This window comes from Haliotis asinina, chromosome 9, assembly GCF_037392515.1.
Source record: "Haliotis asinina isolate JCU_RB_2024 chromosome 9, JCU_Hal_asi_v2, whole genome shotgun sequence".
NCBI classification, from domain to species: domain Eukaryota; kingdom Metazoa; phylum Mollusca; class Gastropoda; order Lepetellida; family Haliotidae; genus Haliotis; species Haliotis asinina.
In genome coordinates, this window is record NC_090288.1 from 24,813,498 (window position 1) to 24,838,315 (window position 24,818).

General features: G+C 43.1%; 1 protein-coding gene across 2 annotated transcripts in view; it reads left to right on the forward strand.

Moving 5' to 3' along the window:
- LOC137296211 (wnt inhibitory factor 1-like) overlaps positions 1-24,818 on the forward strand; it is a 61,066-nt gene that overhangs the window by 21,641 nt on the left and 14,607 nt on the right. For both annotated transcript variants that reach the window (XM_067827946.1, XM_067827945.1), the window contains exons 3-4: positions 11,675-11,777; positions 22,350-22,496. In XM_067827946.1, the coding sequence (XP_067684047.1) occupies positions 11,675-11,777; positions 22,350-22,496 (250 nt within the window). The remainder of the gene's footprint in view (positions 1-11,674; positions 11,778-22,349; positions 22,497-24,818) is intronic.

Below are 24,818 nucleotides of genomic sequence, written 5' to 3' on the forward strand. Positions count from 1 at the left end.
AATTCCATCTAAAGATAGTCATTTTATAGATAATGGTAGCCTAATTGAATTAAATAAGTCGACGATAGTGCTCGCTCAGTCTGGTTTACAGGTTATAGGTGTGTCCTGATTAAAGCCAGCAACTTGCTGTCTGCCAGATGAATGCACATCAAAACTGTGGATGCCGACAGCGAGAGGGTCGAGTTCTAGGCTCACTGCAATCTCTCACGGATTAAATCAGTCGCCTTCTTTTCTCGCTCCTCGGCAAATCTTTCACCTTTACTTGTACACTACTGTCAGTGACATGTGTCGTGACGTCACATATAGATACACGCAATTTACGGTGGCAGATGCCTCTATACGTCACATATAGACACATTGTATTGTCTGTGATAGGTGTCTCAGGACGTCACATATAGATGTTCACTATTGTCAGCGAGAGATGCCTCGTGACGTCACATACAGACGTACAGTACTGGCATTGAGAGACGCCTCATGACGGCACATATAGACGTACACTACTGTCATTGAGAGATGCCTCACACCTACTCAGTGTATCTGCTAATTTTCGGTCGTGGAATGAATATGTTTGTTGCACAAGAGTAGACATCGCGCTTAGATAGCGCGACCTGTCACCTGACCTGACATACTGGCCAGTGTTCAACTGACCCCAGCTCACGCCTCACCATTCACGTTGTGACATTTGGACACTATGGTAGTTGTTCGATTACTTTATTTGTAAGCAGTAGGTAACAATGGGAACGATTAAACGGGCATGTTGGAGTTACTGGCCAAAGTCTCATCATATTAACATGAGATCTATGAACACCCAGAGTCCGGCATTTCCATCCTTCCTCTAACTGTCTTCATATATCACTGTACTTGGCAAACTCATTCATTCTGTGTTAAATATGAATAACAGAAACAATTAGCAGCACTTTCTGTGGTAAGTGATGTGTTTACCACGTGGGATCCAGTGTGGTGATATGAGTTCCTGATGATCCAGAGGAGCAATACAGCCGTACTAGGGTATATTGACAGCTGGCCTTCCCATCCACCACGACCACAGATGCAGCAACTATGCCTGAGTATGGAATCACGGGCAGGCGTGGAGGCAACCTGGGTTCCACTCATGCAGTCCTTACCATTCATTTCACGCATTGTGCAAACTGGAAGCTTAGGTGGGCCATCACCAGCTTCTTCTGAACGTCGGCACGGACGGAACTCCAAGTCAATATTACCCACGCTATTCGGTGAAAATCTACTCTAGGAGCCGTTCTTTCGTGCTCGGACAACAAACTGGTGAAATATCCCCTGAATGCGAAAGAAGGATGGCTATCCCGGAGAGCTAATGTTGCGCCCTGCTGGTTCGGGGTTTATTTGCATATGCGTGGAATGGAAAGAGGCCTGATGGTAATTGGAAGACAAATGTGATTACAACGGGGAAACCACCTTCCTACGACCATATTAACAGACTTGCTTCCCCTATCAAAGAAAACCTCGTAAAAACAATCCAGTGTTTTTCATTGACTTCAGATATAGCGGCAATTTTAACACAACCCTTTGACGTCAATCACGAGACCATGTACCTTCTTATTGCTATTCTGTCGCGCATCTCACTGTAATATTTAATCAGTCGTTTCTCAATGCATCCGATACATACAGTTTTTACTGCCTCCAAGTCGCCAAGGATATCGGTTTTAATCACTTTTGTTGGATTTTAATGGAATATCGCCTTGAACACGTATGGTGAGTCTACCCGAGAACCTGTCACAGCGACAGACATACAGATAGATGGACATGTACACACTAATTACATTACTTTCCCATTTCCAGTTACACCTCAACTCAGACAGTCCTGCTAAATTATCAGCAGGGAATCTAGCCCCAGATTGAGCGGGCTGGCTCCGTGGCTAGCCTGGGTGCCGCTGTTTCAGTGGAAGTCGGCTATCTGGCAGGTTTCATGTAAAGCCATACCCCCGTGGACATAGTATCAGTGTTGTGTAATTATTATGTTCCAATATTACATAGGTTCAAGTCTTCCTTATCCAAGTCAGGGTACATTTATTATCCGGTAGACAAGCTATCGCAAACATGGTTACTAAATATGACTGCCTTTTCCTGTCCACTGAGAATATCGGGAATATATTAAGAGATTCTCATGCAGTATGTCACAGGAAGATATAAGGAGATAACCAGATGTCCATGTGGGTTGAACATTTCCCGTTGTCTCTAGTTCATAATTGATACGTCTTATGACAATATTAACATAATTTAAGACACAATAAGACACAATGGTCGAAACACTGACAGGAACTGCTGTACATAGATACCTCAAATACGTACTCTTTCAGTACGTATGCTGTGTGTGCGTTTGCGTGTGCGTGTGCGTATATTTGGAAAGTAGGGCTGAATACACATGCCTCTGTGGTTTATCGCGGAAGTATGTGCGTAGTTGGAAGGTAGGGATGAATACAGCGTCTGTATGCTGTACATGGTGAAGCATGTGTGTAGTTGGGATGTAGAGTCGAATACACACCCTCCGTTGTTCACTGCGGAGTATGTGTGTAGTTGGAAGGTAGGGTTGAATACAGCGTATGTATGCTGTACATTGTGGAAGCATGTGTGTAGTTGGAAGGTAGGGTTGAATACAGCATCTGTATGCTGTACATTGTGGAAGCATGTGTGTAGTTGGGAGGTAGGGCTGAATACAGCGTCTGTATGCTTTACATTGTGGAAGCATGTGTGTAGTCGGAAGGTAGGGCTGAATACAGCGTCTGTATGCTGTACATTGTGGAAGCATGTGTGTAGTTGGAAGGTAGGGTTGAATACAGCGTCCCTCTGTTGTACATTGCGGAAGTCTTGTGTGTGTTGTTGAAAGGTAGAGTTGTATCAATCACGCAGATGCGATTAACCCCCCACCAGGCTTATCAGTGAAGGCAATGATTTGTTGAGATAGTTATCATAACATCGTTACCAGCAAATAAATACTCAGCAGACAAAACGCCGGAATGAAGATATCTGTAACCTGATAGCTGTATGGATGGGTGCGTTGGCTCGTACCGACAAATATGTCATATAAAAACAATCCTGGAAGGAACGTCTGCCTGCTTCATGTAGGCTGGTGTATTTATGCTGTTACGAATGGCGCTTGTTGTCGGATGGTCACACCAACACGACTGCCTGGCCAGGTTTGCAGGAACAGTCACTCTGCACATCTCAGTGAATCAAAGAGCCAGTGTGTAGCCGAGTGTAGGTGCCGGACTTTACAGACAAGGCATTGTATGTTTTCAGATAGGACTGCAGATGTTATAGTGCTCTCTATATCAAGGTACTTTACAAATGCCTGTTGCAGGTGTTCTGATTCAAACATCTCCCGGGTCATTTCAGTCATGCTCCGAAGAATTAAAGTTATCCCCATCGTAGTTGGTACTACCCACATAGAGTCATTATCTGAAGTGCAGACAATGGTTGGCACCTCGAGACCGACGTTCTCTTGCATGCAAGAGGGTTGGGAGGGATGTGTTTTCAGCAAGAGCGTCTGTACCATGAGATGAAACAAGACCAATTCTGTAATTTATTGTGTAGTGAAAGTTTATGGTGTCAGCTTACTTTGTGGCATCGAGACTCTGGTCAGGAGAGATTAGATAGAAGTATGGGTGGATCAGTTGGTGTACAGCTCCCACAATGCTGTGTATCGGCTGCGGAGACGTGTACTGGAGACGGTGATTCGTGCTATTCCGACACGACTGCAGACATATCCACTATGGAAATAATTTCACCTCTACACAACACATTTACTGTTACAATGGCCACACCTTCACCTGTGTTATAGGATGTATCGACGTGCTGTGGCAATTTACCGTACAATGTTGGTCGATTCATCTGTGATTCTACTGATATTGTAAGACACGGTGACTCGGCAGTCACATGACGGTCTTGTATCTACTGAAGCATAGCTGTAGACACCCAGGAGCTACACAAAGTAGTCAAGCCATCCTAAACACTGACACAGGTAAACACTGCATACACACAGATGAAACATGCTAGCATATCATGCTGACCTTAAAACAGGCAGTGATAAACACATTTACACATGTGTCCTTAAAACAGGCAGTGATAAACACATTTACACATGTGTCCTTAAAACAGGCAGTGATAAACACATTTACACATGTGTCCTTAAAACAGGCAGTGATAAACACATTTACACATGTGTCCTTAAATCAGGCAGTGATTAACAGTTATACAGAGGTGCACTTAAATTAGGCAGTGATAAACACTTATTCACGGGTGTCGTTTACTCAAGCAGTGTTAAACATATGGTACAGGTGTCCTTAACCAGACAGTGATAAACATATACACACATGTGTCCTTAAATCAGGCAGTGATAAACACACATACACAGGTGTCCGTAAATCAGACAGTGATAAACACACATACACAGGTGTCCTTAAATCTGGCAGCGATAAACACACACACAAAGGTGTCCTTAAATACGGCAGTGATAAAAACACATACACAGGTGTCCATAAATCAGACAGCGATAAACTCATATACACTAATATACACAGGCAAGTGCACATTTACGAATATAATTAGGCAATCTCTCATCAGCCATACAGACTTTCCTACGGTGAGATATACTTTAAAGCAGAGACACTCAAAAGGAAAAAGATAAATTCTGATCACCCAAGTAAACTGACTGACATAAACACAGATATCGTTCATGCATACATGAAGTCACACTGGCTTGAACATAGGCCTTTCAGTGTGAGGTGAACGTCCTGTCCTGTGTGATCATCATCATGCACATCACCATCGCTTTTCGGAATTGTTCATACGACTGGGACCTTTCTATCTAACGTTTGTATGTTTTGAACTTCTAACAACCTTAGAATATGTGTACGACATCAATGTTTGGAAATGGCTCGTTTCTTGGACCTTTCGTTGATATCTAAACACGAGAATGTCTTTGAACAAAACCCATTTTCCGGTGAGAAGATAAAAACAGTTCACGCGTTTGGCAAAAAGTCGTCTTGGATTACGAACAAGTTGAAACTCCATTTTCTCTTGAACTCGAAATATGCCGATTTCTTATACTCGTGATTCGGATATACACAGTAATTTCCTCGTGCTAGTTTATTCATGACTATAGCAGCATCTTTGATTTTTAGTTTGACTCATTAATACAGTTTCCTGGGATACTGGGCGAGTGGGGAGGCAGACAATACCTGACGCTCGTTCGGAAGGAATGTTTTGGCAAGCCGACCCAACTCGGTCCTGTAAACTATATCCAAATCCTTTTATCTCTGTTTTCTGCAAAGTGTATTGTTTTACGCGCTTAAAAAGTATATCAATTTAGACAATGTTACAATTGCTTTTAATAGCCATGGGATATAGGCATTGAGTGATGTAATTACTGCTCCTTCATTCAGCATTGACCACACTAGAACTCAGTAGTCGGCTTCAATGGAAATCCTAAACTCTCAGTTTTTTCATTCCATAATTGCTCGACAGGTGTGCCCTATTCTCATGTTGTGGATTATTTTAGTAGATAAATATCGCCAGAAGCACACCTGCCGATGTCTGGCCTGAGAAACAATATGCCGTGAGATGTGGATTGTCGACTGTGTGGTGACGTATTGCTGTATACAAGGTGTATTCTCGTCCACAACATCACCAGCCCCCATCTGGGCCCCTGCCAGCCACGCCACCATGGTTCTTCAGTCTTCTCTTAATGCAGTGTGGTTTATTTACTTAGTCTGTCGACCGGTCTTACTCTAACATGTTTGGCGCGGATAGGCCCAGTAAACATGTAAACACTGAAATATCTTATGAGTATTTGTGATTTACTCTCAACCACTTAGGAACATAGGTGCCTCGCCCTATGTATCACTGTATATGACGTACTGATAACACAGGGTTTAATACGCTTGCATGTATCACAGTATGTGACGTACTGATAACATAGGGTTTAATATACTTGCATGTATCGCAGTATATGACGTACTGATAACATGGGGTTTAATATACTTGCATCACAGTATATGACGTACTGATAACATAGGGTTTAATATACTTGCATGTATCGCAGTATATGACGTACTGATAACATGGGGTTTAATATACTTGCATCACAGTATATGACGTACTGATAACACAGGGTTTAATATGCTTGCATGTATCGCATCACTGTATATCACGTACTTATAACACAGGGTTTAATACGCTTGCATGTATCACAGTATATGACGTACTGATAACATAGGGTTTAATATGCTTGCATGTATCACAGTATATGATGTACTGGTTGTACAGGGTTTAATATGCTTGGATGGGCCACAGTATCATGTACTGGATGTGCCATGATATTCATGTGTTGGGTGTGCCACGGTATTCATGCAGTGGATGTGCCACCACGGTAGTACTAGTCAGAGAATAAGCGCCAATACACAGTGTGAGACACTACGGCCTCACTGTGATACGTGCTCATGTTGAGAGGTGGCTGATTTCCACATAGCTCTTCATTAGTTTGTTTGTCATGGGTCTGTGAAGACCATAATCGTGTACGTAGCTTTCACCAAACAAGTTTTTCCCCTATATTGCAGCTGACATGCCTTAATACATACCTTGGACAACTGTAACAGGTGAAAGTGTATCGTCAGTCGCTGTCAGTAGACATCAGGACATCCTTCATATCCATTCAGTAGAGTGAGCTCGACCTTGATCTGTACAATGACGGTAAACAATGTTTAAGAGAACCTTAGTGGCTAGGATTCCATGCGTCATCTACAGTAAAGCTGAATTCAAGTTTGATATCTGTTTAGTGAGGTTCAACATGTCATTTCCGTCAAAATGTGCATGTAACCACATGTTATAGTGACGGTGTTACGTACGATGTTTTTGGTGGGAGTATTACACACCATGTCTGTTATTTGTTGTTTTGGCTTTTTGCACGCCACACACCATATTCCAGGTATATGATGCTTATCAGTTAGTAGTGGAACCTGGACCAGGCAGCCCCCTGACTGACATTTATTGCTAAACCCTGACATGCCTTAACCACGCTATCCACAACCACCTATCCCGTCAGTCGCCAGTTACAAGCGTGAGCTGCTGAAGACGAATACTCAGCCAGATGTTCAAGGGAATTTGTGGTATAATGGGTTTACTCATGAGGTGTTAAGCAGGATAATTAGAGATGATGCGTCATATACGATGATTTTTCCCTTGTATTTTACTGTAATATTTGTTAATAGCAACACAACAATATAATGAATGAATGAACGAAGAAAGGGCATCGTTGAAATACTCCAGTGATTATAGCAGACATGGTTACACTCAGTGATCATAGTTACACTAGTGTCATATGCAGGTAGTATAGCGGATATGTTATGTATACAAGAGGATTATAGTTAAAATATAATCTACAGTTAGTATAGATACTTGTTATAGGTAATACTGACTATAGTTAAACTGATATTGACAATTATAATTCTGAGTGTTCACTGTAGATATAATGAAACATTATATACAGTTAATATAGTTCAATTGTAATACATGTAGTATGGTAAAGTGTGCTGACGCAGTGGTGTGTGGAATGGAAGGGGTGAGACACCACATCTCTAGCAAGTCGCAAGAAGTGTTTAGTAGGCAGTTTCCTCGTGTGTTGTGTAGGACGTGTGCCGGTTTGGTTGTGTTCACATTCCGGGCTCGCGTTATAACACAGCTCAGCAACATCTCCAGCACGGGGACACGGAACGTTTGAACTCAGCAGAGCTTATCTTTCAACAATTTGGGTGTAAGGCGAACTCCTGCTTTTTAGAAGACACGACCGACAGGACGAGCGTCACGGGTCCCCGGGTGGTCGCGTCACGCTGCGTTCCTGCCATTGCCCCAGAACGACCCACCCCCTCCCTCTACCTATCTTAGCTGTTTGAACTTGGCCGACGGGAGGTGTATTTCCTAGGCAGACTCAACATGTTTGTTACAGGCAGAAGCTGCGTTGTGGAAGATGGTCGCGTTACTGTTGATGGCGTTCACGTCACTCTTAGCGTAGATTCACCGACTTGGTAATACCGACCCATCTTATACACATCGTTCTTTATTATCCTGACTATTGTCTTATTGTTTTAATACAAAATACTGTTATAGGTTGAACGCCCTACTTGTAAACATATCAAAAGCGAACGCCGTTTATCCTTAAAGCACCCATATTGCACCCCCCACCCACCCCCACCCCCCCCACACACACAAAGGTGTAAAAACGTACTCCAGCTGTCTCCCCGCGTGACCAGGCGGACAGATATTGGTAGTGGACATTTTATAGCGACATTTGCCATAAACAGAAGATCGTAACAATATATTATCCGTCATAAACGTGGTTTTAATAACGCTGCTGGGGAGAAGATACTGACTCAGTACTTGTCATGTTTTGTCATACTACAGATTCACAGGAGCCATGCAAAGCCTCACTCCATCATTATAGGTAGTCGGTATTAGTGTGTGTACACGGTATCACGGCCTAGCTTTACACACGATTCTTGTACATGCACTGTTTCTCTCTGTATTCCCTTCTTTCCTGTCAACAGCCACTTCCTTTAATTTCGTGTAGAGAACCATCTTCTGATGGTTGCCTGGCGGCCAGCGGCCTATGTACAGTAGACCCGTGATCACTGCACGACCTGTTACATCGTACTACCTTATCCCTGTGTCAGTTACTACTGTGTCTCTAACAGTGTTGGTGAGTACTGTTGGTGACTACAGGTCCTCCATTACCAAACCACAACACCACGACACAGAATCCAGTGATTTTCTTATTTAAAAAGTCGGTCGCCATATGAAGTGATTCTGGCTCATATGACGTCGGACGACGAACACCCTCTTTTACTTATTTAGTCAGATATGCTTTCAAATAAGCATACTTTCATACATTGTCAGACGGCTAGAATGCTGTTATGTAGTTGAACATAACTACAGTTGGGTGGTGTTCTCGCGGTGTGTTCTCGTCGTGTGTTCCTGTGAAAGCGGATTCCGCCATGGAACATGTATGGAAGCCATCACTATTACTCTAGTGTTGATACTTGTATCTCATTTCCGTCGCAAGAGGCCGTTATTATCAGCACGTGGTGTAGGTGTCAGCGATCGGCCGTCATTGTGAAGCACACACCTTCCTAGGCTCGGTCTGTCTGCCCAAGGGGAAAAGGGAAACTGGCCGATAACATTTTGATAACAAATGAGTTTATTTATCCACGGGGCTGAGTGGGTTTGGTTCCATGTACAACAATAGCAGCACACATCGGTAACCTGTTACATTGGAAGATGATGCTCAATATGTTTCTCATCTCGGTATGTCAAGCGAGATATGTACCGCCTTGCTAGAGATCAGCATGATGGCCAGGACAGTATGACGTTAGACATTCACCACCTTACTTGAGTTCAGCTTGGTGGTCAGGGCCGTATACCGTCAAATATTCACCACCTTGCTAGAGATCAGCTTGACGGCAAGGGCAGTATAACGTTTGATATTCACCACCTTGCTAGATATTAGGTAGGAGGCCAGGACACTATATAACGTTAGATATGCACCACCTTCTAGATATTAGCTAGGTGGCCAGGACACTATATAACGTTAGATATCCACCACCTTCTAGATATTAGCTAGGAGGCCAGGACACTATATAACGTTAGATATCCACCACATCAGCTAGGTGGTCAGGGCAGTATACCGTCAAATATTCACCACCTTGCTAGGAATCAGCTTGACCGTAGTTCCATCATCTTCTAGTGATCAGTTTGACGGCAAGGGCTATAAGTCGGATTTTACCACCTCGCTTGAGTTCAGCTTGAATGCTGGCGTCAGATAGGTGAACATATCTATTGTACTCCAGATCCACACCTTAGAGCATGCCTAGAGTACTACAGTATTACCCGGCATAATGGGTCAGTGTGCATTTGACTTCAATTGTCAAGGTCCATAGTGAGTTTACTGACCCAATCTGCCGTGGACGTCAACAGTCACGTTACCATCTCATCACTGCTGGTTGAAGAAAGTCCTATTTCACATGCCTCAGGAGACCCTACCGACTCCACATGTGTGGGGAAATTCAAGCAGCCAAACCAGTGCTGAGTAGTGTGGGTACTCCTGATATAGATACTGTTTAAGTAAGAATGTAGCGAGTCCACGTGACAAGAGGTGATGGAGAGTACATCATCATGGTTAAGTCGACAGATACCTCTTCTTGTGTCACACTCACTGGGAGCAGACAGAAAGAAGCTGGGGTTAAACCGGCGTTAACCTCGGTCCCTCATAGAGTACAAGTCATGAGTACTGGGAAACATGCACCTGCTGACAGTAGATGTGCTTCAGTCAGATTACTCAAAACAGTGACATCATGTGGCCATGTCATAAGTCTGTCTCGTGGTCCCTCATCCATATCATAATAAATGTAAAGTTTGTTCAATATTGTATTTCCCAACTTCTAACATGCCACCCAAAGAAGGTCTGTGCAACAGCGTTCGAAATAATCAGCGGCCCGGAGGCCCAGTGCCGGTTGTTGTGGTACTGGGCCGGCAGTTTCAAGTACTTGGAGGTCCTTGTGGCCTTCAGAAAATTATCTGTCATTTCTTTTTCAACCAGAATCGTTCCCATGTTTTTTTTTATTAACGTTCGAGGACCATCCAGGATTCATCAGAGTGTACGATAACATACAGTTCCACTTCCTGGTATTTCAGTGTCTTGTGCAGAGAAATGGAAATACCAGTCTTTACTAAAATACAAATTTCTCTCTGCGGGATAGTCTTTGCTAATTGAAAAGGTGTGAAACACTGTACAGTGTAGGGTATTTCGTATTTATTGCTTTGACGTTAACAAAATGGGCCTGCAGATTTCATTTAGGGCCTGTAAATTAAAGCCTGCAGATTTCATTTAGGGCCTGTAAATTAAAGCCTGCAGGCGGCAACAGGCCCTGATGGCCAAGTGCAAAAATTGAAGTATTGCAAACACTGCTGCGCAAAGTGCAAACTTGTATAGTATGATTTTAGGATTATTTGCAAAACGTCACATCAGTTTGCTACTCAAAGTAATCTGGTATGTATCACCGCGGCGCCATTCCTTGTCATGGCTAGTTCTGAAGCGTTCTTTGTTTTAAAAAGTATGTCTGGATGAGCTGTGACCCCTGAAACTCTGGGATAAAATAACTCAGCGACTTGTCCCAGAAGGACATCATTGGCTTTATTATTTTAGCCATAATTGATGAAACACAATCCCAGTATCAAGCAGAGAGGCAGTCTGCCATACAGACCCTGAAATATATACATCCAAGAAAGCCTATGCACAGGTTCAGTGGAAGATAGTCTCACGGCTCCTTTTCATTATACTATATGGTTATTTTTATGAACAGTATCTTTGTGTAAAATACGTTCATTTCAGAGACTAGATGCTACGAGAGAGTGTATTTGGTACCACAGACATAAGAATATGGCATTGCAAATATTGAACAGTTAGACTGTCCATCATGACATCATTCAGGAAAATCAATTTAATAATATAACGATAAATGTTCTCTGACTTGACATCTCTGTGTGTCTTTGTTCACCTGTCATGATAATATTGGTATTGGTGATATCAGGGCTTGCTTGAGTTCGGCCGTATTTCTCTTGTCACCTAATCGCCAGGTGTTTGTGTTTACAGTTCAAGTACTGGTTCGAGAACCTGACGTCCCTGAATACCTCCCTGCTGTATAACCCTTTACTAAGCATTCCTACCCAGGGCTGGATACCACACGGACAAACAGGTACGTGGACAGTGCTGTCTCCTACACACGTGCTCCAACACACGCATCTAACACACCACCATACGGCCAGTCGATATAAACATGCAAACGTTATCCTTTGTGTCCTTACCAGTTATAGGATCCCTAGCCTGGTCTGCCATTTACTGGAGGTGGGTGAAAGAGGCTTCGGCGACTGTTAGGGAGGGACCCAAAACATAGCCTTAACGTTATTGTTATCATGGCTGGACTATACAGACTTTGTGCTTAGTCCTTTGTTCTTCATGGTGATACAGTTCTCTTTAAGATGAATACTGGTGGGCAGAACACAACTGTGGTCAGTGTCGTCTCGAATCAACCATAGTACAAATGTAACGTCACAGTAAGCTGCGGGACATCAATGGAGTCTGATCTTCAGTTCCTTCATCGTGGGGGCAGTTGTTGTCCTAATTGAGACTAAGTTTTTGAGTTTTTTTCCTGGATATTAGAAGTGTTATTGATTTTGAAAAGGAAGGCAGTAAAATGACTGCTGCTGGAAGATTAGCATATCACATTCTGCCTATCATTCATGCAACAGCTTCTATTTGCGATTCTACATATAAACTATTTTCATGTAAATATTTGCACGGAACCACATGGACCCATGTATCATCTCTTGTTAGTGAGAGACACACTCGATCGCACGATTCAGCAGAGCCGTTCTGTCCCACGATTCATCATTGTCGACGCCGTCGATGGTTATTGTACAATCTGTCTGATCATGTCGATGTACGGTTCGTAGGCCGAGGTACTGCATAACGTGTTACAAGGACATTGAGTGGCCCCCATAAGTAAGGGTCCTGGCCGTAGGTTTAAACTAGAGATGGGTATGGCGCATGTTTGCACGTATAGTTGAGTCAAGAAGGAATTTCGATGTGTCTGGAGAGATAGCTTTTGGTAACTGACTGGCCAAAGTATCATACTCTCCATCACGTCATTTATCATAAAGTGTTACACTTATCAGTATCACGCGATTCCTCCTCTTTTCTCAAAATAATCCCGGAGTCGACAAGCCACACTACTAATCAAACGTCCAATGTCAACTTGACTTGTTTCATCCCATTCTTCCTGAAGGGCAGCGTAATATTCGTTGTGAGTCCAAGGGTCTACCAGCCATGTATGCTGGCCATTGTATGTTCTCCAGTTGGAGGTGCTCACTAACAACACTAACTAACAATGTGTTGTCATCTTGAATCACAATACACCGCCTATGTCGTGACGTGTGCCTCAGTAGGTTGTCATGGTAGTGCAGTGACATGTCAGTGAATACCATGTAAGTAAGTGACCCCAAATCGCACCATAACCACAACCACACCAAAAAACAATCGTTTTGTCTAACGTAAACGACACGAAAATACTCGTTCCGTCTATCTATGCCAAAGTAGTCCAAAGTAAACCTTAATTCAGAAACAGAACGATTGCAGACGACAAATGGACCGTGGGATAATACATGGACATCGAACTTGCAGGTTCCAAGAGCACGCCGATAACAAATTAAATCGTCTCTCCATTCGCTCTAACATGTGGACATCTGCGAGGTTCTCCTCCAGCCTGAGAGAATCTTTGATCTCGTTTTCGTAACACAGTCGTTCTGATAAAACGGTCTCTTTCGCTAGTATTCGCCCTTCGTCGACAGGATGTATGTTTGCCATCAACGTTACATGCCAGTCGATATCGTGATTGTGAACTGGTGATTACTTACTGTGAAACGTTTTATTCTTGTGTCACTATTTTCTGTATTGTTCCAACTCACAACTTACCAACTGTGCCGTTTCTGGCATACAACATGCCAAAAAGCGTTCAGTTGACTTTCTCGGTAAATTTCAAATTGTCAAAACACGTGGTGAATGGAAGATTTAGTTTCTTAATCTATGTACAATCATAAATAGAGTATCACGCGAAGAGTGTAGGTCTGATAAAAGTAGTGACACAGATGTGGCGTTGGGTGAAAGGACAGAGAACGCAGGTGTTTTGAGGAGGATAGAAGGATAGAAAACGCAGGTGTTTTGAACAGAATAAAAGGGTACAAAGCGCAGGTGCTTCGAACAGGATAAAAGGATAGAAAGCGCAAGTGTTTTGAGTGGGATAAACGGGATGGAGAACGTAGATATATAGAGTAGGACGAAAGGATAGAGAAAGTACATTTCTTTACTAGCGTGAAAGGATAGAGAACGCCGGTGTTTTGAGGAGGATGAAAGGAAAAGAACATGGGTGTCTTGAGGACAATGAAAGGATAGAGGTAGAGCATGGTGGTGGTTGCAGTCGTGTGAGTAAAGGCAGGACGTGGTGGTGGTTGCAGTCGTGTGAGTAAAGGCAGGACGTGGTGGTGGTTGCAGTCGTGTGAGTAAAGGCAGGGCGTGGTGGTGGTGGTGGTGGTGGTTACAGTCGTGTAAGTACAGGCAGAACGTGGTGGTCGTTGTACCCGTGTGAGTAAAGGCAGAGCGTGGTGGTGGTGTTTACAGTCGTGTGAGTAAAGGCAGAGCGTGGTGGCGGTTGCAGTCGTGTGAGGAAAGGCAGAGCGTGGTGGTGGTGGTTGTTGTAGCCGTGTGAGTAAAGGCAGAGCGTGGTGGTGGTTGCAGTCGTGTGAGCAAAGGCAGAGCGTGGTGGTGGTTGCAGTCGTGTGAGTAAAGGCAGAGCGTGGTGGTGGTTGCAGTCGTGTGAGTAAAGGCAGAGCGTGGTGGTGGTTGCAGTCGTGTGAGGATAGGCAGAGCGTGGTGGTGGTGGTTGTTGTAGCCGTGTGAGTAAAGGCAGAGCGTGGTGGTGGTTGCAGTCGTGTGAGCAAAGGCAGAGCGTGGTGGTGGTTGCAGTCGTGTGAGTAAAGGCAGGGCGTGGTGGTGGTTGCAGTCGTGTGAGTAAAGGCAGAGCGTGGTGGTGGTTGCAGTCGTGTGAGGATAGGCAGAGCGTGGTGGTGGTTGCAGTCGTGTGAGTAAAGGCAGAGCGTGGTGGTTGTTGCAGTCGTGTGAGGATAGGCAGAGCGTGGTGGTGGTTGCAGTCGTGTGAGTAAAGGCAGAGCGTGGTGGTGGTTGCAGTCGTGTGGGTAGAGGCAGAGCGTGGTGGTTGTGTTTACAGTCGTGGGATCGGAAGGCGACTTTTGTGCGTTGTGTCCAACGATCAACCTGTGAAAATAACTGATGGCTGTAGGTGTACCTGGTGCAGTGTATTTCACCACATGATTAAACACGCTGCAATAGAGCAAGATAAGACATGTTGACGCCACATCACACGTCCACCTGTAGCAGAAAGGGTATGTTGCGGGGGCACGGCGTTATAAATACACTCTGTTTGGGGGACAGCGGAGGCTCAGGTCATACCCTTTCTGGGATGATTACTTCCCCTTTATGCAGTCTACAAACACCTGCTCAGGAAACTCAAGAACGCGATGAAATGCAAACAGAAATTTATTGAGCTTGGTCACGGTTTTAGAAGTGTTCCATTGTGTGTAGAGAGGAGTGTGTGTATATGATGTATGTGTGGGTTGTTGTGGGGCCTGACTGCAATTAACTACAGAGGTATGTGATGGAGGATACTGGTCACCAGTCAGTCCTCACGGTCTTCCTATTATCTCGTTCATTAATTATCACTGACTGGATGTGACTTAAAATAGAAACAGAGCAGCTAGAAACATTGCACCTACAAACTAGATAAAGAATCAAGTCTTGCAATGACACATCGAAGCAGAGATAATGAAGGGGTTTATACACTGAGTAGGGAACAGGTAGTCATGGTGAACCAGTCTAATTAGACTTCCATAACTAACCACTGATTTCCGGGGAGTAAATTGTACTCACGTAAATGTAATGCGCTGTTTCTTGATCTCTGTCGTACTGGCTGTGGTTATCACAGACAATACCTTATGTGCAGTGAACACCTTCTGAAAGTACAGTTGTACAAAGGGTTATACACTTATTTGTTAGATGCAGAAATATGTTGCAAGAAAATATTATGCTAAGAAAATAATGAAAGTCCAGATTAGATTCAGCCCAACATGGTAAACGTCGCCGTGCGCTTAAGGCCATCATCGCGTTGATATAGCCTAAAGTCAATATGACAATGATCTAGTCTTGAGGTCAACAATCTTGACATATTCGAAAGACGAACAGGACCTTCATCTAGTCATGATGGTCAACGCCCAGAATAGCTAGTCTAAGTATCAATCATGACCTACATATTCCTCCCAAGTCAAGAAGTCAGAAGGTCAACCTGACCTATTATAGACCAGTGGAAAGGTCAACGCGACCTTTGCCCAGTCTGAAGGTGAAATACCTACTGTAAATGTGTAAATGTCCTAGATATACGAAGTCTGGAGGTAAAAATGCATGTGTAAAGTTTAAGTTTATATGTCCATATGCATGTCTATAGATGTGCACCAACAGAGTCAAGCTGACTTAGTCTATGTAATACCACACAAATGATGAAGGGAAATGAAGCAAACGTCATCGCTTCCGGGTTCCTAAAACAGGTGAAGTTGTTACTTTCATTGGAAGTTTGTCAGTGCATTTCCTAAGTCGCCTCTTAGAGATCGGTGCCTTCCCGTCACCTCCAAATCTGCTTGTACACCGTCCCTAGCTCCCCTGTCCTCCTCAATACAGGCCCACGGAATTGGAAGATGTAGGAAGGATAAATACCAGTAAATTGCCCATCCATTCCCCATCCTCTCTATCGGCCCTTTTCCAGCACCCACTTCCAGTCAGCCTCCCTCCCCAGATCTCTCTCCCCATCTCCCTTCCGTCTCCCTGTTCCTACCCATACCAGTGTTTGACAACTGCAACGTGAACTGCACTTATGTCCCAGTCGAGGAAATGGCGCTAGGTAAATAATGCTCCCCTCCGTGAGGTAGACAATGCGTGTTTGTTATTCTACCCAAACTGTCTGCCTGGCGCGATAAACAAGCCTGCTGAATCATTAAGTAAAACACCTTGTATATTTGTGTAGAAATGATACACAGAATTGGGAAACACGCCACATCCGGGGAAATTACGCCGGCTAACTTTTATCGTGTGTTATCGGCCAATCATATCATCGCGGCCTGCTGATTTAACAAGCATCAATTTCAAGCAATATTTTTTCTCAAATTACCCTCTTACGCCTTAACCCTACGTGCAATGCAAGGGGATCCTTTCCAATCGGGCTGCAGAGTATGTGACTGAATCATTCGATCTCCGCCCTATCTCCGGCAGCAATGTACACCCAACGGGGACTATCTCAGCTGGGTAGGAGCTAGAGGGCTACAGAGATGTTCTGCCACGGCTGTGTTGAACCTACAGAAGAAATCTATGTCTCCACGAACTGCTTGGAACGTCCTAGCCAATAGAGAGTGCTCCTTCTCCAGCTGTCGTGTAATCTCGCATATGGTAGTAATGAAACCAAATAATAAATGCTTATTTGAAGCAAAGGTATATAAAATTTAGAATGGATAAGCTACCTATATTGTAGATGTATTGGGAATAACGTTAGATTAGGTAAGCTGAGATATAACCCGCGCTCGGCTGATCTATAACTAATAACTCAAAGGAAGACACCATATCTTTCCATAGTAAATGAGTATTATAGTTCTGGCCTGGCGGAAATAAAGGTGGTCACTAATCTGAATCAATATACGTCCAGTTGTCCTTCCTCTACTTGTATTGGAAATTGCCTCTTAAAAGATGAGATCTATAGGTGCCGTGATTTTGTGTGAATGATGTCTTTAGAAAATACCTACTCGGTTCCGATCAGCTTTGAAAAATGTGAATCACCCGTTCTCTTATAACTGCCATGGCCAGTTTAAGATATGTTCACTTCCCCTGTCTCAGTCAACACTCCCACCTTTTCTACGACTGTCCGGGCAAATGAAGGGGACATACAGCCTTCAACAAAAGACATATTTCTTGTGACGGACTACTTCCAGGTTACATGACTGTGTTAATCTTTGACCACAGGCCTCTGCATTCTACCCTTCTCTCTAGTATCTAGTATCTTCAGTAATGATGGTGAAATCTCTGATTATTTTTAATCTTTCTTTAATCTTTGGGAATTTACACAAATTCTTCAACCTACAGAAAAGAGCTGGGTAAGGTTTGGAATCATACTTTCAAAAACAACAGGGTGCTGAAAACCACGATCTGATTCCTGTTTTAGTTTGTATATAGTATAATAATTATAAGATCCAATGATATTCAAGGTATCGATCATGGCCAGCAGTCAAGCTCGTAGAGGAAACGATACAATATCGTTTGCTATTTCCTTGACTCTAATCCACCAGTTAACATTTATCTCACAATGTATGGTGCAAAATAACTCGCAATATATATCACAGAATATTTCTACCTAATTGAGGTCAGCTTCAGAGCTTCGTGGCTGTGTTACATTAAAAGAAGTATCTTTGGTTTTTTTATGTTTTAATTATATGGCATTGCCATTAAATCTTCCGGCTATCATGATTGGCTGTTATAAGAGCCATGTTTCTACCGCTTATCTTGATTGGCTGTTGCAGATGTCAAGCTTGCTTTTCTAATCTTGATAGGGCGTTACAAAGCGTTTGGAGCGAGGCTTATCGTGACTGAGATTTCCTCATGTCAGAAAGTGGTATATTCACGCACTATAACAGACTAGAAAGATCTGATTCCTGTCTATTAAAGGGACGAGAACCTGGAGCCCCATGTCACTTCGACAGAAAAAAGCAAAGGGAGAAAATGAAGTTCCATGTACAAGAACCTGTCAAATATCACAGTCAGACTACGATCAGTGAGAAACATTATGTGTGATGTATGTTGTCTTTCATTGATATATGCAGTGTTTAGTTATGTGCAGATCCAGCCGAAGATACGGGTCAAATACCCTACACAGTTTTAAACATACACCAGAGAAACAGTGGCCTCCAATAGCGGCAAGCTTAAGGAATGTGCAGTCAAACACTATAGCAATCATCGTTTCATATATGAACAACATTTTGAGTTATTTAGTTCAGAATATGTGTTCAACGAGGAATGAGAATGGGATCAAAGTTACTGTTGTGTGCAGTTCACTTGTATTAATTGTTCGCTATTTCACAACACTTCTACATCAACTAGCAAGCTTTCAAGGACCATTTGCACAATGAAAGAATTCTTGTTGAATGCAAACAAGAACTGCAAATGAAATTCTTCTCTTTTCTTGATTAATCATGAGGATAATTTTCATTCTCATCCTGGTTGATTACACAAGTTGTAAATATTTTCATGTCGATATGTGTCGCTAGCAGAAACTGAACGTATGGGAAATGATAAAAACAAAACAAAACAAAAAACAAAACAAACTTGCCTCCCAATAGGAAGTACACACTTCAGCATAAAATTTCAAATTGAAAAAAAGATTCTGACGTTTATACAACCAGAATAGGCTAAAACAATCTCCGAAACATTAACTTCATTCCGAAACACAAGTATAATACCTGCATCAAACATCATAATCCATCAACAATTCTTTGTTCTATGTTGAGTCTCCATTAAACAGGAGTGCCCACTTCATAATTCCCAGCAGGTAAGATCAAAATAACAAAGAAAGCGTTCGTCGAAAGGAAACCTTGACTGTGAATAACCCACGGCACAGAAACCATCACAGTCTGTCATTTGTCGCCTGTTTAAAACATCTGTTACAAGTTGACAACTTTACGGAAGGCAGATCCGCGATATGCACTATTCACCTGTGATGCTGTACAGGTAGTTTACATGTCAAAGTGTGATGGGAGGTTATACGATGGGTGGTGAGTAGGTTATACACTGGGTGGTGAGTTGGTTATACACTGATTGGTGAGTAGGTTATACTCTGAGTGGTGAGTAGGATATACACTTAGTGGTGAGTACATTATACACTACATTATACACTGGGTGGTGAGTACGTTATACACTGGATGGTGAGTAGGTCATACATTGGGGTGGTGAGTAGGTTATACACTGGGTGGTGAGTACATTATACACTGGGTGGTGAGTACGTTATACACTGGGTGGTGAGTACGTTATACACTGGATGGTGAGTAGGTTACACATTGGGGTGGTGAGTAGGTTATACACTGGGTGGTGAGTACGTTATACACTGGATGGTGAGTAGGTTATACATTGGGGTGGTGAGTAGGTTATACACTGGGTGGTGAGTACATTATACACTGGGTGGTGAGTACATTATACACTGGATGGTGAGTAGGTTATACATTGGGGTGGTGAGTAGGTTATACACTGGGTGGTGAGTACATTATACACTACATTATACACTGGTTGGTGAGTACATTATACACTGGATGGTGAGTACGTTATACATTGGGGTGGTGAGTAGGTTATACACTGGGTGGTGAGTACATTATACACTACATTATACACTGGGTGGTGAGTACATTATACACTGGGTGGTGAGTACATTATACACTGGATGGTGAGTACGTTATACATTGGGGTGGTGAGTAGGTTATACACTGGGTGGTGAGTACATTATGCACTACATTATACACTGGGTGGTGAGTACGTTATACACTGGGTGGTGAGTACATTATACACTGGATGGTGAGTAGGTTATACATTGGGGTGGTGAGTAGGTTATACACTGGGTGGTGAGTACATTATACACTACATTATACACTGGTTGGTGAGTACATTATACACTGGATGGTGAGTACGTTATACATTGGGGTGGTGAGTAGGTTATACACTGGGTGGTGAGTACATTATACACTACATTATACACTGGGTGGTGAGTACATTATACACTGGGTGGTGAGTACATTATACACTGGATGGTGAGTACGTTATACATTGGGGTGGTGAGTAGGTTATACACTGGGTGGTGAGTACATTATGCACTACATTATACACTGGGTGGTGAGTACGTTATACACTGGATGGTGAGTAGGTTATACATTGGGGTGGTGAGTAGGTTATACACTGGGTGGTGAGTACATTATGCACTGGGTGGTGAGTACATTATACACTGGATGGTGAGTACGTTATACATTGGGGTGGTGATTAGGTTATACACTGGGTGGTGAGTAGGTTACACATTGGGGTGGTGAGTAGGTTATACACTGGGTGGTGAGTACATTATACACTGGATGGTGAGTACGTTATACACTGGATGGTGAGTAGGTTATACATTGGGGTGGTGAGTAGGTTATACATTGGGTGGTGAGTACACTATACACTGAATGGTGAGTAGGTTATACATTGGGGTGGTGAGTAGGTTATACACTGGGTGGTGAGTACATTATACACTGGGTGGTGAGTAGGTTATACATTGGGGTGGTGAGTAGGTTATACATTGGGGTGGTGAGTAGGTTATACACTGGGTGGTGAGTAGGTTATACACTGGGTGGTGAGTACGGTATACACTGGATGGTGAGTAGGTTATACATTGGGGTGGTGAGTAGGTTATACACTGGGTGGTGAGTACATTATACACTGGATGGTGAGTAGGTTATACATTGGGGTGGTGAGTAGGTTATACACTGGGTGGTGAGTACATTATACACTGGGTGGTGAGTAGGTTGTACATTGGGGTGGTGAGTAGGTTATACACTGGGTGGTGAGTACACTATACACTGGGTGGTGAGTACATTATACACTGGATGGTGAGTAGATTACACATTGGGGTGGTGAGTTGGTTATACACTGGGTGGTGAGTACGTTATACACTGGGTGGTGAGTAGGTTACACATTGGGGTGGTGAGTAGGTTATACACTGGGTGGTGAGTACATTATACACTGGGTGGTGAGTACGTTATACACTGGATGGTGAGTAGGTTATACATTTGGGTGGTGAGTAGGTTATACAGTGGGTGGTGAGTACATTATACACTGGATGGTGAGTAGGTTATACATTGGGGTGGTGAGTAGGTTGTACACTGGGTGGTGAGTAGGTTATACACTGGGTGGTGAGTTGGTTATACACTAATTGGTGAGTAGGCTATATTCTGGGTGGTGAGTAGGGTATCCACTGGGTGGTGAGAACGATATACACTGAATGGTGAGTTAGTTACACACTAAGTGGTGAGTAGGTTACACACTGGATGGTGAGTAGGCTATACATTGAGTGATGAGTACGTTATACCATGAGTGGTGAGTAGGTTATACGCTGGGTGGTGAGTACATTATCCACTGGAGTGGTGATTAGGTTATACACTGGGTGGTGAGTACGTTATACACTGGATGGTGAGTAGGTTGTACACTGGGTAGTGATTAGGTTATACACTGGATGGTGAGTAGGTTGTACACTGGGTGGTGAGTGCGTTATACACTGGGTGGTGTGTACGTTATACACTAGGTTACAGTTTACTATGGGTGATGTGTCTAGTTTTGCGATTGTTGGTGTTTTGCACTGTACATTTGGTTGTCTTGCACTGTGCTTCGGGTTGTATGTCAAATAGATCAGTTGTGAAGTACATGTATTCGACTGTACAGTTGTGGCGTTTTCAACTTTGCAGTTGGCAATGTCTTAAACTATGCAGTTGGTGAAGTTTTACACTGTACAGTTGTGCATTTGTAATTAAAGTGAACCCTATGAAGGAGTAAGAACTGACTGAAACGTCGTTGTTGTTACCTAGGTGTTTGCTCTTAGTGTTTCAGATGTCTATACCCTGTACGGGCAAGGAGAAAGGCGTGGCATCTCTCCTGCTGGGGCTCAGAATCTACAACAACAGAAGTGGTCTCGCCTTGGAAGGAACGCCGATTTCCTTCACTCTGAAGAAAGAATGTCACGCATTTGGTAAGATCCAACAACGTCCTGATGCAGAATGATCTCAACAAGATATACAGGTAGTTTAAACACCCGCGCGTCACATGCTACATCAGGAATGATTATTGTAGTACTCTAAACACAAGTTGTAACGACGGAAACGAGTGGTAGATACAAGTTTGAACTATGTACATGGAAACTATGTCAGCACACCGGAGCAGTTCTGGTGCAGCCCACAGCACCATGTCTGCTACGATGTCACACGACTAAGACTTATATACCCATGGTCATCTACCAAGGGCTAGGTCATGTGTGTTAACAACATTATCTAAAGTGAAGAGACACAGATGCAGGTTGGACGACGGGAGTGATGACGAGAATTACAGGAGAGTAGAAGCATCGTGCAAGTTGTGGTAGTCATATAACTTGAGACCTGATCATGTCACGGCTACATAGAAATTAGCATCTGGAATTAAATATTCAATCAGGCAATGGTTGCCCATTGGTAGTATTACAAGACCTGCATCTTATGTGTGTTTTGTTTGATATTTCAGTATGTTCTCCACAGGTTAGCTCCCCATCTTCGGGAATTAGACATTTGTATTGTACAATCGACTCGGTTTAGCAGAGATTTCTTATGGATGTTAAAATAGTTTTGTAGTTTCTATTTAGAGCTCTGTAATGTGAGATACGTATGTGAGATATGAGCAAGGGTTCGCGATCTCACCCGCCAACACCATAAGTTAAGTAGTTCACTGTTTCGTCTTAACTGGACACAGACATAGGTACGTGGCTTCCTTGAAGGTAATTACCTGTACAGGTGGGTCGGCCAACAAGTTGGTAATTGCCACCACCTGTCTACTTTGTTGAGATAGGAACATTCATGCTGCAGTTAATTTACGCGGATGGCAGTACATTCACATTAAACGGAGTAAACCAGCATATGTGAATATTACAAAGGTAGATGTATCTGGATGATGTGCAATTTAGTCCATATCGTATTTATGAACAGTTCCATGTCAACAGGTCTGATTATCCATAAAGGGTAGGGATTCAAAAGAGCAGCTATAAAGGTCTGTCTAATGTAAACAGAGTAGGATACAAACTAACTAGTGTGAGAGCTCTGGCGTATTCTATCGTTCTTCTGGTCGACAAGTTCTTGTTAATGTAATGCATTCATAACAGAGATGTGACGTATTTTATCTTTCTGCTGGACATGGTCGACAGGATCTCACGACAGAGATGTGACGTATTCTTTCTACTAGACATGGTCGACAAGATCTCAACAGAGGTGTGACGTATTCTTTCTACTGGACATGGTCGACAAGATCTCAACAGAGGTGTGACGTATTCTTTCTACTGGACATGGTCGACGAGATCTCACAAAAGAGATGTGACGCATTCTTTCTACTGGACATGGTAGACAAGATCTCACAAAAGAGATGTGACGTATTCTATCTTCCTACTGGACATGGTCGGCAAGATCTCACAAAAGAGATGTGACGTATTCTGTCTTTCTACTGGACATGTTCGACAAGATCTCACAATAGAGATGTGACGTATTCTTTCTACTGGACATGGCCGATAAGATCTCATAAAAGAGATGTGACGTATTCTTTCTACTGGACATGTCCGACCAGATCTCACTACAGAGATGTGACGTATTCTTTCTACTAGACATGGTCGACAATATCTCGCCAATGTAATGCTCCAAGAACTCTCCCAGGCTTGATTGTAATGGTATATACTGCAAAAAGCGTTGAGACAAAGGTTCGATACTTGTCAGATACAGGTAGTAGATGTTTAGATGGCGTCCCGCCAACCTATGTCCACCAGCGTACTGGTGTAAACATGATCCCGTTTCATCCATTCACTTATCCTTCCATTCATCCCCGATGCTAACACCATTAAAGAACGATACAATGTATGGTATATAATTTTAATACTCCCAATATACCAGCGTGGAGTTTCATGGCCACTCATTCATGCTACCCTCTCTGGTCACTCATTCATGCTACCCTCTCTGGTCAGTTTCATTTGAGTCAGGTAGTAACCATCGATAGATATCATGGATCCGCCGCCACCTCAACCTTGATTGTACAACTCTGTTGTCGGGCTGGTCTATGTAATGCCAATAACAGGAGTATAAAGAGTAACTAGTGTGAGAGTCACTCTACACAATAACGCCAACTGGAAATTATGTAGCCTTTGAAGACCCATTTGGTGTCATGGGGATACGCATATTACGTTGGATATTATGAACTATATATAAAATATATTTTTATAGATTTTACAACCAGGATCAAATACTCGAGATCAAACGCGTCGATGTTATGAATTCAGCTTATTTTA